This window comes from Pimephales promelas, chromosome 21, assembly GCF_988280905.1.
Source record: "Pimephales promelas chromosome 21, fPimPro1.hap1.1, whole genome shotgun sequence".
NCBI lineage: Eukaryota > Metazoa > Chordata > Actinopteri > Cypriniformes > Leuciscidae > Pimephales > Pimephales promelas.
In genome coordinates, this window is record NC_142789.1 from 28,437,501 (window position 1) to 28,454,638 (window position 17,138).

The window sequence follows — 17,138 nt, forward strand, 5'->3', positions numbered from 1 at the left end:
CGAGACCAGTTTACACTCATAACTAAACAAAGACCAAACATTTCAGAGCTAGGTATGACTACATTTATTTTTATACATTTATGAAATAATAATTGGTCAGATCGAATTCATCTTGTCTGTCAGAAGTACCTTTTATTTGTGAAAAATACTATAAATGGTAGTATAGCGAAGAAGTAGCAAGTAGGGATGGGCAACGATTAATCGCATCCAAAATAAAAGTTTGTGTTTACATAATATATGTGTGTGTAGTGTGTATACTAATTTGTATATATATATATATATATATATATACCCACACATGCATGCATATATTTAAGAAAAATGTGTTATTAATATATCAAATATTTATATTTATATATAATATTAATTGTGAATAAATATATATAAAATATATACATGCACATATTTCTTAAATAGATACATGCATGTGTGGGTATTTATATATACAAATTAATTATACACACACAAACATATATTATGTAAACACAAACTTTTATTTTGGATCCGATTAATCGTTGCCCATCCCTAGTGGCAAGAAGTTGCTAAAGAATAAATCTGTTTAATCTATGGATTTATTTTTCAAGTTTGTTATAATTATTTTAAATGTAGTAAATATGCAAAAAGCGCTAGAGTATAACAAACATGACTAAAGATAATAAAGAATATCGTAAATAAATAAGTCTTAATAAACCTCCAGTATTGGAGCATTTTTAACTGTGGTGAGAAGAGCATGTAATGCTTGTTATTTATTCATTACACACATATGCTTTATATCGGCCACACTGCTATCTAAGACATCGGTATTGGCTACAAAAAAAAAAAAATTATGAAATATTATAATAAATTATTATTATAGTTTAGTTTTATTATCATCATCATTGTGTAATAACTGTGAGAACAGTGTAAAAATGACAATAAAAGAGTTTTTTTTTTCTCCAACACTTTCCTCAGTATTAACAGTATTAAAGTCTAGTCACCGTCCTCTCATCAGCAGAGACGACACACACATTACAGCCTCACACTGGAGTTTATATAACAGTGTTCTGACGTCATGGAACACTAGACACTCGTTTGAAGAGCATCCAACTGCTCTCCTCCGTCGCTCACACACTCATCCCAGCATCACCTGCTCTCACACACTCATCCTAGCATCACCTGCTCTCACACACTCATTCCAGTGCTCACACACACTCATCCCAGCATCACCAGCTCAGCTACCATCACCATCACCAGCCCCACGGCACTACAGCAGGACGATCACTTCAGCTCCATCTAAACACTGACTGCATGTAAGCACAGGGGAGTCGTACCGGTGACAGACCTTTGTGTGGGATGTATTACACAAGACTGATCATATATAATTGTATAGGCTTGCCTCAGTACTATATGCTCATTTAAACTTGGGTTGATTAATCGTTCTAATCGATGATTGCATCATTTATAAACATGAAAATAAACGTATATAAAAGTGAGTGAGTATGAGTGAGAGAATGAGTGAGTGAGTGTGTGTGTGAGAGAGTGAGTGAGTGAGTGAGTGTGTGTGTGTGTCTGTGTGTGTGTGTGTGTGTGTGTGTGTGTGTGTGAGAGAGTGAGTGAGTGAGAGAGTGAGTGTGTGTGTGAGTGAGTGAGTGAGAGAGTGAGTGAGTGAGTGAGAGAGTGAGAGAGTGAGTGAGTGAGGCAACAGTGGATAAAACTAAAGTCAGAATTGTTCTCGTCTTATCTGAATGTTGGTACAAGCATATAAAGTGTGTATCTTAAATTTTACAAATGTATTCATGCATTCTTATTTTTAAATTAATCTTTTCTTTTTTTTACTGATTGATTTATTTTTTATTATTTGTACAAGTCATGCCAATAAAGCTCATTTGAATTGAATTGAGAGAGAGGGGGTAAGAGAGAGAGAGAGTGAGAGAGAGAGGATAAGAAGGTGAGGTCGGGCTGAAGCGCACTGCGGTAGATTGTTCTGCTACACTGGCCTAAACACTCACACAGGAGCCGTTCCAAACACCTACTAGTGCGTTGACATAGACAGCATCATAGACAGCATCTTACAGATGCAACGGTCAACCAGCCATTAATCTGACTGATGTCTAGTTGTTTATGTTTTCTTTTGGGCAATCTCGCTTCCGGACTTACACACAAACTGCATTGCAATCGTGTGGAAATATTGCTTAGTCTGTATACAAGACGTCACCACAGGCCAGAGACGGGACTGGCTGAAGATGGACACGAAGAGGAGCGTAGAGATGTGACGGAAGAGCATATACGCGCTTAGGGATGAACCGATATGAACATTTTGGCCGATACGATAACCGATAATTCTTTATGTTAGAAAGCCGATAACCGATATATCGGCCGATAAATCTAAATACAAATTTTTACATGATTTTTTTGAGAGCCTGATTACAAAAACAAAAGTCTCACCATTGAAAGCCACGTCCCAAACACACAATTATTAAGTTGTCATTGTAATGTTATGAAGCCGATTATGACAGACTTGTGCTGCACATTTTGATTCCAGTCATATTTCGAGCAATTCAAACCCATCATGATGAACAGTGCGCATCTGAAGGAAATAATCCATTATTTATCGTCTTTAATATATCAGCCAAACTTTCTCATCAGGCCGATAACATCAAAAATTAACAAATATCGGCCGATACCGATATGGTGGCTGATATATCATGCATGCATAAATAAGAATGCATTCATTCTTTCATGCATATTTCAATGGCATTTAATTTAAATGAAAAACAACTGCTCATGTTAAATGTGTATATAACCTTTGTTTAGATCTCAATTAAAATTCAGTGATTGCCTCTCATTTTAAGACAGATTCGCCCTGTCACAGAGCAAATAAATAAAAAAATTACTTTAAAAATAATAATTATACAAAAAGTTCAAATAAAAAAAAGTTGCACTGTATTTCAGGTTTCTGTGTTGCAGTGTAATTATGCATTTAAGTACTGTGCAGTGCAATAATTAACTAAATGTACTTACTATAGGGTTAGTTGCATGTAATTATGAATAAAGTTAATACTACAGTAACAACATGTAACGTGTAACAAGGACACAGTAAAACAAAATAAAACAGTAATAAAAAAAAAATTGGATTAAAAATCATTAAAAATCATATTTGGTGCATCCCTAATGCAGGATCATGAGAAACGTGCATGTGGAGCAGCAGGAGCTCAACATCCCACAAAATAACCAGAGAGAGAGACAGAGGCAAAGCAAAACAAAAATCTTAGGATAAAGTTTTAGCACCGATCGAGTCAAAAGCGCCAAAGCGGTACAATAATGTCCTGAGATGTTCAAGGAAAAACCAAAAGGCTCATTACAGTGAGATGTGGTTATTAATATCCTCCATTCGTCAGTCTAAACACAAAACCTATGACTGAAACTAAAGCTTTCCTCAATCCGGGTGACAGTGCAATTATTTACTGTAAAATAATCAATAAGCAAATCACAATTCATAATCCATATGCAATGTATTAATGCTGCTCAACATGATTCCAGAAATAAAAACGGAATTTAAAATGGATATTTACATATTGATAACATTTCTTAATTCTGTCAGTAATTAAGAGAATTAATAAATTCAAGAGAAGATGTGACGGTTAGTGAGTCGGATGTTAATTCCATGACATTACAAATAATTCAGTGAGTCAGTAGACTAATTAAATTACAAAGAACTGAATCACACTGAGTGTTTGTAGTTGCATTCAATAAAACGATCTAGAGATGCGTTTATCCATCTTCACATGACTTACACTCGTATTAGAGCCGCTCACCCATTTAAACCCATTTAGTTCGGATAACGCCACACCATTTAATATTTGTTTTCCTTTCTTTTAAAAAAAGAAGTTTAATTAAAAGTGTAAAGGCAAGACACACCGATGATGAGACGTGTCACGGTTACCATGGCAACAGGAAGAGGGATGTTTCGAGGTTTGCAGGCAGAGGCTACACTTACTCAGTCGGCTTGTTCAGTTGTTGTAATACAACTGGTTAAACGCTTGGAAAACTTGATTGACAAGAAGAGTTCACTGAAAAATAAAGACTTTCCTTCTTCCTCAGAGCACAAAAGGAGGCTTTCTCTGACTAGGACACTAGAATACAATACAATATTCAAGCTTCATAAAAGCTTCATGTTCAGATTTTCTCCGGTTGTGTTCAGCGGAGAAAAGAAAGTCAAAAGGGATTGGATGAGTAAACGATGACTCCTGCGTGATGCCTCTGGTGGAAACCACCTGAAAAACACGATGCTGAAACTGAAAGCGTTTGTTTCCAGGGTAAACCCATCAAGTCCTCATAGGGAATCATGAGATCAGAAACACACACCGAGCCCGCGGGTCTGCTTTGATTTCACACTCACAGGGTCAGAATTCTGTGTGTTGAGAGAAAGCCATTAAATATAAAGCCGGCATCAGAGTAGGGCGTTCCCGTAAGGATACAGTCCTTTTTTTCATACTCTTTATATACATGTTTATTTATTTAAATGCTGAATCCACTAACCTACTTACAGTTGTAAAAAAAAAAAGCTAAAAGATGTTTCTATTATCTCCTACTTTAACATTGAAAACAAGGAGAAGGTGGAAAGAATAAGTAAAATGAGAGTCTCTGTCCAGATATTTGATTTTTAACACTGAAATTAGGTCAGAAACTAATGCATGATGGGGTTTTATTGTGGTAATTAGAATTGGCTGTTAAAATCAATAATGCATTGAATTTTCCTGCATCCCCAGTTCACACACACAAAAAGAGTGATATAAACGAGAGTTAATACATTTTAACATTTTAATCGTGTTTTATGTCATATATTATTAATATTGGTCTCAACATCATCTAAGAAGTTTGTGAATAACTTGACCTGAACACTAACAAAACGTTTGTGGTCCATTTTATGAGCACGAAGTTCAATTCCTGACCGTACTTTAAAAAAATATTGATGGTTTAACTTAAAAAAGTAAGTAACCTGGTTTCCTTAAAATTTTAAGTTCATTGAACTAGAAAAAGTGAGTTAATACAATGAAGGAGATTAATTTAATCATCAGAAACTCAAAATTATATGTTATCTGAATTAAATAAATTATTTAAGTTGATTTGACAAAAGAAAAAAATGTTGTGATTACTACACTGTAAAAAATATTGTTGGTTTAACTTAAAATTTTAAGTTAATTGAACTGGAAAAAGTGAGTTAATACAATGAAGGAGATTAATTTAATCATCAGAAACTCAAAATAATAAGTTCTCAACTAAATAAATTATTATAAAGTTGATTTGACAAAAGAAAATTTTGTGATAACAAATCTTGAAAATATTTTTTACAGTGCATGAAGAGGAAATACAATTACTACAAAACAAAGGGAAAACAGAAAAGAAAGAGAGGAAGATACAGAAAAAAGAAGGAAATGGAAAGGAAAAAGGAGGACAAAGAAACAAAATCATTTAAGGATGAAAGCATATTAAAGTTAACGCAAGTTAAACTTATTTAGACCACAGCTAAATAAGGACAATTACAGTACATTAACCTATTAAACTACAACAAAAGAACATAACCATTAACATCCACATGTTTCCTATTTCATAAGTTCTTTATGAGCATCTGCTAACAGAAAGGAAAAACTCCCTTTGAGGTCATCCGGGGAAAACATTAACTGGACAAAAGAGTCGTGTGTGTGTGTAAAGATCGAGAGGACAATCATAAAGAAAGATGAATGCACAGATTTCCACAGAAGGATCTGAAGACCATGAACAGAATGAGAAACCAGGGCTGTGTTACTGTATTATATGTGTAATAAGCCTCAGTAGATCATGAAGAGCCATCAGTGACAGTCTTCTGCTTTGGAGAAACACAGTCCAGGCTGATGAGATAATTAAAGAGTCATCATCAGCACCAGTGGCTTCATCAAACTGAGATGTTAAAAACTCACATGAGACCGAATGATTGAACATTAGTGGGTTAATAAGACTCTAGACGGCTCGCGGCTGGGCCAAAACCTGATAAAATAACCAAAATGATCATTCACAAAGTTACCAGGTTTAAGGTGAAACCACGAAAATTAGAATATGGTGCAAAAGTTCAACTTGAAAGGTGAAATTAATATATTATATTGACTCATTACATGCAAAGTGAGATATTTCAAGATTATGGCTTACAGTTTATGAAAACCCCAAAGTCAAAATTAGAATATTATGAAAATGTTTTCATAAGCTGTGAGATATTATAATAAATAAAGGCTTTAAATATCTCACTTTGCATGTAATGAGTCTATATAATATATTAGTTTCACCTGAATTACTGAATAAAATTAACTTTTGCACAATATTCAGATTTTCCCCTTGTGTTCGACCACAGCTAAGATAGTTTGGAGAGTGAGTGACAAACACAATCTACTAAAAAAATCTTCTGAAATGTACAGAAGTGCCCAGAGACCGAGTTCTGAGTGCGCCACGAGCAAAAACACCAAACATGTCATGAACACCAGATATATTTTTTTTTACTTGTGTGTGCCGGACACTATAGTTCATTATGTAAGTGAGGAGAGCAAAATAAAAGTAAACTGTGACATTTTATCCCAGACATTCTTCATACAGTGACATACAAAATTGGGACCAAAAATGACCTGATCATGTTTTGCTGAAGTGTGTTTTCTTTAATTGCTAATGCTCTTTTTACACACACTCTGAACAACATAAAGCATTGCTTGGTCACTGGTTGAGCTAAACTGGTATTATCTAATTGTGTAGTTAAATTTAACAGCTGACAGATATTCAATAATTCATGTGTGAGAGTCCAAAACCAGTCAAACATCAACTGATTTGTGTCATTATTATTACCATTTTCTAAACTATAGCGAATAAACTATGATAATGTGAGAAATGTTGACGGTCTAAGCCGTAAGTGATCTTGTTCATGTTTTTATGTTATTAAAAGTATTTCACAGCCATAGAGTGAGACAAAAACTATCTTGGCATTTACAATCTGCTATGGTTATATAGGCAAGGTTACTAGGTTACCACAGAACTTAAAAAAATATGTAAAAATAGGGCACAATGTAGACTATTAATTTGATATTTTTTTTATTTACAAAGTATTTATATGTTTTACAGTAGTTTTACCTGTATTTTGAAATTTGAACTTTATGATTAACGGAAATGTCAGTAAAATTACTGCATAATGTCCGGGTAATAATTAGAGCTGTCAAACGATTAATCGCAATCAATCGCATCCAAATTAAAAGTTTGTGTTTACATAATATATGTGTGTGTGGTGTGTATAATTATTTTGTATATATAAATACCCACATGTATATATTTAATAAATATACAGTGTATATTTTATATATATTTATTTACAATTAATATTATATATAAATATTTGATATATTAATAACACATTTTTCTTAAATATATACATGCATGTGTGGGTATTTATATATTCAAATTAATTATACACACACATATATTATGTAAACACAAACTTTTATTTTGGATGCGATTAATCGCGATTAATCGTTGCCCATCCCGTAATAAAATAATAAATACAGTGAGTATTTGGTCTTGTATCTTGTTGGCATGTTTCACTCCCAAATGCAGGACCAGCGTTTACTGTAAAATGCCACGATCATGTGTAAATGAACACCGTGATGCGCTACACTATGAAACAGGCAGCGCATATATTTAATTCAATCTCAGCCTTCACAATTATATCATCACACTTAACCAGGTAACATTTTTGGTTTTGTTTAAATGAATCAAGCATCCCTACTAGAAAGGTTAAAAATAAATTTCTCTATGAATGAACAAAAAAAAGGATTTCACTTACACAGAGCCAGACTGTTGTGTTGAATATAAAGATAATTTGATCTGTTCAATAATGTCCTGCACAACTGCGCTTGTTAAAAACACGTTCAATCGAGTTATCTACACAGCATCACATGCCATGTATGAAATCTAAAACATCTCTTGGCTCTTGCGCCAAGTAATCGAGTTAAAACTTTAAACGTTTTAATTCTCTCGTGCATTAAACGGCGCGTCTTCTTTCTTCACGCAGGAAACACTCTCTCAACGAGCCGCCAGAACCACTTGATAGCGTCTGCATTTTATTGGATTATCAATATCCTGAAGCGCTTCACGGCTGGTCATTTATCCGAGGCGCGTGGACAGACATCAAGTTAAATATCAGCGGACCGCCGCGAAGTGTGAAGCGAGAGGAATACCCTGAGGAGGCTTGCCGTTCCTCATCCAGATTACTGACATGAACCCACACACAGGGCCAGACTGACATGAAAAGAAGCTCTAGAGGTACAGCACGGCGTAGAAACTAGGGGTGAAACGATCCTCGGTAGAAAAACAAACTGTACCGTTCAGATCTGAATGTTCAAAGACCTCTAATATGTCACGACCCCTTTAATGTACATGGCAATGAGACGATTATATCTTCTCAAAGAGGAGAGCATTCACTTAGCAAAGTCAAGGTCATGCCATGGCATCGATTCCTATAATGCATGAACTGATAAAATGCATAACTTCAAAGCAATCAAAGTCACTTTGGATTAAAGGACTCTAAATGTGAAAATAACATCAACTTACTAGGGATGGGCAACGATCAATCGGCTCCAAAATAAAAGTTTGTGTTTACATAATATATGTGTGTGTAGTGTGTATAATTAATTTGTATATATAAATACCCACACATGCATGTATATATTTAAGAAAAATGTGTTATTAATATATCAAATATTTATATTTGTATATAATATTAATTGTGAATAAATATATACATGCACATATTTCTTAAATATATACATGCATGTGTGGGTATTTATATATACAAATTAATTATACACACTACACACACATATATTATGTAAACACAAACTTTTATTTTGGATGCGATTAATCGCGATTAATCGTTGCCCATCCCTATTTAGCCGATACCAATACCCGATAATTATTTATATTTGAAAGCCGATAACCGATATATCGGCCGATAAACTTAGATCCAAAATTTTATCTAATTTTGAGAGCCTTATTACAAGTACAAAAGTCTCACAATTAAATCCATGTCCCAAGCGCACAATTATAATGATGTTCTCATTATAGTGTTGTATAGCCGATATGACAGATTTGCGCTGAACCGTATTTTCATTTTTTGAAGAGATTTCAATCATATTTCAAGAAATTCAAAAACATAAACAGTGCTCAACAAGTGTCTCAGCTGAAGGGAACAATACATTATTTATCGGCTTTAATATATCGGCCACATTTTCTTACCAGGCCGATAACGATAACATTAAAAATGAACATATATCGGCCGATATATCGTGCATCCCTACAATTTACTGATTCTAAAAACATTTATAACTCCACGCTGCATTAAAATGGACACCATTTCCATCTGAAACAAACTTACCATAAACAGGACAAAAAATGCTAAATCAATGGGATGCATGCTTCATTTTGCACAGCACATTAAAGTTGAATGAATTGCATGTGTTCATTTAATTTTCCTCATTATTTGCATGTTATTCTCTATCAGAACAGACGTCTGTTTCTGGGCCACGACACACACTTGAGAACCGCTGCCGTAAACAACACGCGTTCAGCATGACACAGCAGTGAGCTTTCCGTCGTTGCCTCTGACACACATGCGGGCCGAGATCATGTGACCGAACACACTTATCTCGCACGAACAGACCCTCTGCCCGCCTCAGACACAACAAAAACACCGATCCAAAGGAGGATAGCGGTATATCTGAACTGTGATGATATTTGGGTTTAGTCCTTGCCAGAACGTTTGGATATTCATGCACAAAAACCCTCAAATCAAAATGTCTAAAGTGATTTATGGGTCACCTTATGAGATCCTAAACCATATATGCAGACTAAAATATCAGGTATGCACTCCTTTACCTGTCCTTGACCCAGTTGCCCAATGCTAAACCCACTCAGATCAACCAAACATGATGACAGAAAGTTAAGCTACATGACGACGTGCATGTTGATTTAATGTAACACTTTGGAAACCCTCTGAGAAGCAGGCAAACACAGATATGCTGGATGAGTTAATAATGAAACAGGGTCAACTGTTATTATGAGCAGATGCTGAGAGATGAACAGTACACACACTCCTCATTACACATCAGACTGAACCTCTCGCTTGCAGATCACTAAATGAGATTCAAACTTTCCCTCTGGCCGCCAGTGAAACATCCAACTATTTTATGCAAATTTTGGGATATCACATAAAAACATGCTGGATATAAACGTGCAATCATTTAAAAAATATAAATATTCAATCTTTCCTTCTGGCCACCAGTTAAAAACACGCTCTGTTTCCATCCAACTATCTTAATGCAAATTTTGAGCTTTAGAACAGCCAATCAGTGGACAGGCACCGTTCTGGAGGTGACGGTTTCACAAGGCCATAGTCTTTCCATCGTTCGTGTTTTTTTTTTATTTAATAGCTCATTGAAAACATCTTTTTTTTACATTCAGAGGCAGACAGTGGATAAACAACTAGAACGCCCCTTTCCGCTGATTGGCCAACCAAACTTCAAATCGTTCAAACTTCAAATTTAAGTCAAATAATTATTTTCCTGATAAGAAGGCATGGGGCACAAACTACGATGGAAACCCATTAACCGAATAAATCCCTGTTGATTTTGCCTCAGCAGAGGCTGTGATTGGATAACTGGGCTAACCAATGGACCAATCGCATGTTCTGAAATGCCTGAACCAAAGTCTGTCTAATGATTTGGTTTAATTCAGCATGATTGTGTTCCCCAACACCAGCATCCGAACGCAAGAGAACAGACAAACTCGTTTATAATGGAGGATAAAAGAGCCACAGTTTCTTCCCCGATTGCAGAAACATCCATTTGGTATTTTGCACCAATTTTTCCAGGAAGTAACAATTTTGTTCTCTTGATCACATGGAAATGCTGCTTTGGTCGCAAATGTTTTATGAGATATTTCAATTTCAATACATTAAATTCGCAACTTAAAATAGGAGCGTTAAACTGGCTCTAAACATTGGGAGATTTATTTTTTTATTTTTTTTTTTTAGAAAAATACCTCCAAAGAGGAATGGAATAAAATTTACACATAATTTATACATCTTATTGAAAACTTAAAAATAAATATATATTATATCATTTATACAATATATCCTTTATATAAAAAGATCATCTTAAGTTAAAATATATACACATATATAATTTAGCCTATATTATACAATATAAATTATTTACATTAAAAAGTATTTATATAATATAAAATTAAAAATTAAAATTAAAAAGTATATATATATAATATATATATATATAATATATCATGTTAATTGTACATGATTTTTTTAATTGTATCAATAATTTGAAAAACATTTGTGGCTTGGAGATACACCAACTGAGCCCAATGAAAATAAATGTCTATTATTATTATTATTATTATTATTATAAATATTACTTTATTTAAACATAAAGTATGTAATTTGTGCATCACAAAACTTGTTAAATAAAGGCAGAGAATAACACCACACACCAGTGTTAAGTCAATGCTGGCATCGGTCAAACAAACAGATTGAAATACAGTTTGCTGCCACCATTGGCACATAAATGTGCTTCCGAGTGGAAAATGTTTAAAAAGGGGTTCAGTCTCACAAACTTGACCAGACCAGTCAGGTCAAAAGCTCTCGCTTCCAGTCTGCCTTCAACATAACGCTGTGTAGAACAATACTGAAGCTGATTAAACATGACACCTGCATAACCTGTGTCTAAACGTACACCTGTGTTTGTGTGTGTGTGTGTGTGAGAGAGAGAATTAAACCCTGTAATCACATTATCCAAACACCCCAAAACATGTGTTGAAGTAGGGCTGTCAATATGAACCAGCGCGTTCTACACGCCAATGTACCTCAGAGTCAGCGGTCACAGATATTTTCTCCATTTCTTTCAGGCAATTAAATAAATCTTTTGAAACCACAAATCAAGTTTGCAAAGCGGGACTGAAGCACATTTGCAAGACAGTTGTGGGCAGTTCAACACTCAACAACAGTTTTGCCAACCATCCCGTCTAGGATCTGAACCCAAAACTTATCAATTAGCAGCCCAGGTTTTAACCACTAAGCCAAACCCCGTAAGGTGAAGCCGGCCTCAGATGCAGCAGTGACGGACAGAAACAGGCAAGACACGGACGGCTTATTCATTTAAACTATTGACAGTATCAAAACACCTGCTGGATGCATTCAGTTTGACAGCAACACATTATTACTTGATCAAACTTTCTCAAATCACATAAAAATCAATGACAATAAAAGGGAAACGCTCACTGGAGATACAGATATAAACAATAATAATCCCTTTGTGTCCACAGAACTACAAACAAACAAACAAACAAACAAACAAACAAATAAAATGAAGCACCATCAGAAATAAAGTTGACAATCTTTGACAATCATCAGACATCTAGACTAGGCTATATACAACTAAAAAATAATTTGTCAAAAAAAAAATTGTAAAAATGTATAAACATAGGATATAGAACTGTGAAACAAAGATGAGTGCAATTTAGTATCTAAAAACAAAAATGTAAATAAATATACTAAACACTTTACAAATTGCCAAATATAGGCTAAATGACAATAAATATGTAATATTGAATTTGTATTTTTATTTAATAAAGTTCATGTTAAAAACATGCAGTTAAAATATATATATAAGAAATATTAATTAAGTTAAAAATGTTGAATATTTCATTTCACATTTTCAGGTTCATGTGTTGCTAGATAAGACAAGCTCATATTCATAATCATATGCTTCCTATCACTGCTTTGCTTTTATCAGTGCTGTATAAATAAATCACCTCAATACAATTATGTTAAATTCAATTGAAAAATCCTACATTATATGAATATAAAGAGCTGTTTTAAACACTTAAACGACGTTTAATGAAGGGACGTTATAAAATAAGCTACAGATAGTTTTTAATAATATCATGATCAACCCGCATATTAACGCAGGGCGTTTCTGACCGATTCACAGAATTAAATATATTGTTCACACAGACAGAAACGCTATAAAACACAAGAGTCGTGCGGCATGAGCGCAGGCTGACGGGGAATGTGCGTTACACAATTTAGTTGTTTTTTTTATGCTACTTTGTCGAATTGGTACATAAATAAAGACACATACTGTAACAAACACTTGACACAATGTCATGTAACGCGTCGCGTCAAAGTCGCGCGTGTGAATGAATGACGGCCGATCACAGAATCACTGCGCCAAATATTCGCAAATGATTCACAATTACGCAATGGAAATAATATCTCTCGTTACCTGTCAACCCGAACGGATTTGAAGACTCTGTTGTATCCCTTTGCTCCAATGACAAGATCCCAACTGGAATAAATCCTTTTCCAAATCCACCGGGGAAGAAATGAGCTCTTCAAGCGCGTGCAATAATATCCTCATCAGAATAAAAACACGCGCACTTCTTGTCGGAGGTTAAATGTATCTTTACTTATTTTTTATTTTTACACAGGTGCGGGTCGTGCTTGTTTTCTATATGAGGACGCACGGAGGAGGACGCTTCACGAATATAAATACCGGTTATTTGGAGGCTTAATATATTCAGCTGTGTGAAGCGACGTAGTGTGTGAGGGACCGTTTTCAAAATGGCGGCGTCCTTGGCTACTTTTCAGAGTAAAAGTCCTAATGAGGGCTCGCTGAAGGGTTCATTTAAATTAAAAGCCCCCGGATTCCTCCCTAACAAAACGTTTTACTCATGTAAGATTCTAGACTTGTATTTTTATGGTACTTTGTTATGTATAAAATCGGGGAAAACTGTTGGCTCTTCGTTTTAAGCGCTTTTAAGCTCATGGTGTGAGAGGGTGAGAGACTAACTAATCACATGGGGCCGGTTGCATAAACCGCTAATACTAGAATTACAACAAGTTAGTTAGTCATCAAACTTTTCTGTTTATCTCTCTCTCTCTCTCTCTCTCTCTCTCTCTCTCTCTCTCTCTCTCTCTCTCTCTCTCTCTCTCTCTCTCTCTCTCTCTCTCTCTCTCTCTCTCTCTCTCTTTTAAAGCCAGTTACATAAAAACATAGACTGGCCTAATTTGCTATTGAAAGTAAGATTGACTGACCCATGACTTGCTAGTGAGTCATAATAGCTCTTATATGGCTGTTTATGCAATGGCCCTTGATTTCAAGTGTCATTTAAATATGATCTCACACTGACACCTGCTGGTGAAGAGAGGACTTGTAGGCCTACTAAAATTGTTTAAAGTCCCCCCTGTGGTGATTTTTATTTTATTTTTTATATACACATAAATAAGTGTGGTGTTTTTAATATGCTTTAAGGCAAAGCATGTGCAAATTCATCATAAGTCAACACCATTGCTGAGTATTTTCTCCTTAAAACTGCAGTGAAACCAAAGACAGTCGTGGTTTGAAATCGCCGGTGTTTCCGACCCCATGAACTACGATGTAATTCCAATAAGGTCAACATGTGATCGTCAGCGAGTGGATCTCTGAGCTGCTGTGAGAGAGTGGAGGTGGGGCTCATTTGCATATTGAAAGAACCACTTATACTAAAGGAGTCAAGGGTGTTTCATTCAAGAGCCATTCCACCGAAAGGGTGACATTTCTGTCCCCAGGACATTATTTGTATAAAAACACATGAAAATTAACTCTAAAATACATTTTATTAATCAAAATTTAAATGTATAATTAAAATCATTAATAAAAACTACATAGAACACACACAAAAAAAAAAAATTATTTTCAGATACTTTACTATGAAATATAATAATTAAAATCGGTACTTTCCTGTTATCCGGACCCCACGATGGCCTACCTCTAACCCCGCCCCTAAACCTACCCGTCACTGGGGTTAAGACCAATCAGGGATGATGGCCTACCCCTAACCCCACCCCTAAACCTACCCATCACTGGGGTTAAGACCAATCAGGGATGACTTTAGTTCCTAAATGGTATATGGTGGGATCCGGACCCCAAGATGGCCTACCCCTAACCCCGCCCCTAAACCTACCCATCACTGGGGTTAAGACCAATCAGGGATGACTATAGTTCCTAAATGGTATATGGTGGGGTCCGGATAAGAGGAAAGTAGCTTAAAATCCTTCAGAAATTGTATTTATCGTATCAAATGGTGAAGAAACAACAGAACCTCACTTCCTTTATCTTTACAATTAATCTCTACTTAATCTCCACAATCAAGCTGTGAACCACCTCCCATTACGAGTCCAACAAATCTCAATCACCATCAGAGGACAAGGTTCATGAAAACACAAGACGGCAGATTCACCAGCAAGAAGCACGAAACCAAAGAGATCCCGAGTACAAGAGAAGAAATGTACAATCAAGGACCGGTAATCGGGAGGATAAACCCCTCATTCAGTGGCGCTCCAGATGATCCATCGCAGAAGCCATGGATGGGTCAGCCTGTGCCACCAGGGTCCTATCCCAACACTTCTGGATATCCCAGCCAGCCGTATGCAGCTCGAACTGGCCCTCAGGGCCCGTATCCCCAACAACAGCAACTTCAAAGCATGTCTATATATCCACAAAGATTGAATGCAGGTCACACCGGGGTCACCGTTCAGCCCACTGTGTTCATGACCTCCACAACTGCGCCCGTTTATATGTCGGATTACTTGTGCTACTCCATCTTTACTCTGCTGTTCTGCTTTTTCCCTCTGGGATTCGCTGCCATCATCTTCTCTGCCTCTGTAAGTATCCGCTCTCATTTCAAGAGTAATTGATTGCCTAATATTGATTTACCTATGTCTGAAATAATGAAAATATGCTTTAATTGACAACATACATTTGATCTAAAAAGCTGGTGTATTTTTTTGTAGTATATTATCTTTGCTTGAAGTTGTAACACTGAAATACTTATTTGTCTATAGTGAAAATAACATTTTCTTAACTATGTTTCATAAAATGACCCATAGATCTTGCATTTGATGATAAAAGATATATATATATATATGAAGAGTTCAGATGCAAAAGCCTCTAAGTGCCATTTGAAATTTTCTTCTAAAATGACCAATTTTATCAAGCTTGTATATTTAAGTTCAGTAATTTCACTTAAATGACAATTAATAATCTTCATTGCCATTTAAGTGAAATTACTGAACTTAAATATACAAGCTTGATAAAAATGATCATTTTAGAAGAAAATTTCAAATGGCATTTAGAGGCTTTTGCATCTGAACTCTTCATATACATATACATATATATATATACACAGTATATGTGATAATAAAAGTTTTCATAGAGTTGATTTTCTTTGTGAACCTGTTGTGATGCAGTGATTTTTGCATATTGCAACTGAAACTTACCAATTCCTGTGAAAAGATGTCATAAATAATCATCTCATCAGATAGCAGCTGGATTCTCCTTTAACAACACAGATTACAGTATAATTAGGTTTATAGCTCTGGATAACTTTGAACTTTGGATTTGCATTTGGAGGCATCAACAGCATTAATGTTGAGCATGTTGTAATGTTGTGTATTGGCAATTTTTTTTTAATCGTTTCTTTTTTGTGTTTATTTTCATAGACTCGAGATGCTAACATGGCTGGACGCCAAGATCTAGCGATCAGATCCTCCAGAACAGCATTGGTCCTGAACAATGTCGCTCTCGGTATCGGCCTCACTATCTACACAGTGACCACCATCCTCGTACTGTGGATGTACGGCGTAATTAAATGAACACATGCTGTATTCTGCTTCAAATTCTGCTATTCATGATTTTGATATTGTATTGGCAAGACCTTTTGAGTAATAATTGATTGTATGTTTGTTTTATTTTTTATGCTGTAGGACTGAAAATTGTACTATCATCAATGCACTGAGCACTTATGAAACTAGATTTAATTTAGAGCGAGTTTCTTTTATTCTTTCAAATTACACATTAAAATAAAGTATTTTTAATGGAGAAAAGGGACTCTGGTTTTATTGATTGATATAACAGTATGATTCAAAACCCAAAAGAATATATGAAGAGTTCAGATGCAAAAGCCTCTAAGTGCCATTTGAAATTTTCTTCTTTAATGATTTTTATCAAGCTTGGATATTTAAGTTCAGTGATTTCACT

General features: G+C 35.2%; 2 protein-coding genes across 4 annotated transcripts in view; one reads left to right on the forward strand and one right to left on the reverse strand.

The window, feature by feature from the left end:
• Positions 1–13,685, reverse strand: part of tmem63bb (transmembrane protein 63Bb) — a 42,304-nt gene extending 28,619 nt beyond the window's left edge. For 2 of the 3 annotated variants that reach the window (XM_039673950.2, XM_039673947.2), the window contains exon 1: positions 13,344–13,684. The gene's annotated coding sequence lies outside the window, so the exon portion shown is untranslated. Of the gene's footprint in view, positions 1–13,343 lie in introns of all 3 variants that reach the window. The other variant, XM_039673949.2, reaches the window with a different exon arrangement.
• A 1,595-nt stretch (positions 13,686–15,280) lies between these two features.
• On the forward strand, positions 15,281–16,973 carry LOC120480305 (uncharacterized). The gene is made up of 2 exons (XM_039673344.2): positions 15,281–15,763; positions 16,601–16,973. The coding sequence occupies exons 1-2, from the start codon at positions 15,314–15,316 to the stop codon at positions 16,751–16,753; spliced, it is 603 nt and encodes a 200-aa protein (XP_039529278.2). The 5' UTR covers positions 15,281–15,313; the 3' UTR covers positions 16,754–16,973.
• The last annotated feature ends 165 nt before the right edge of the window (positions 16,974–17,138 follow it).

What these genes read in the sequence shown, in the direction of transcription:
- LOC120480305 (XM_039673344.2), top strand. Translation starts at nt 15,314, where the DNA reads ATGAAAACACAAGACGGCAGATTCACCAGCAAGAAGCACGAAACCAAA. An exon ending in CCATCATCTTCTCTGCCTCT is followed by an intron (nt 15,764 to 16,600) that starts GTAAGTATCCGC and finishes TTATTTTCATAG; the next exon opens with ACTCGAGATGCTAACATGGC.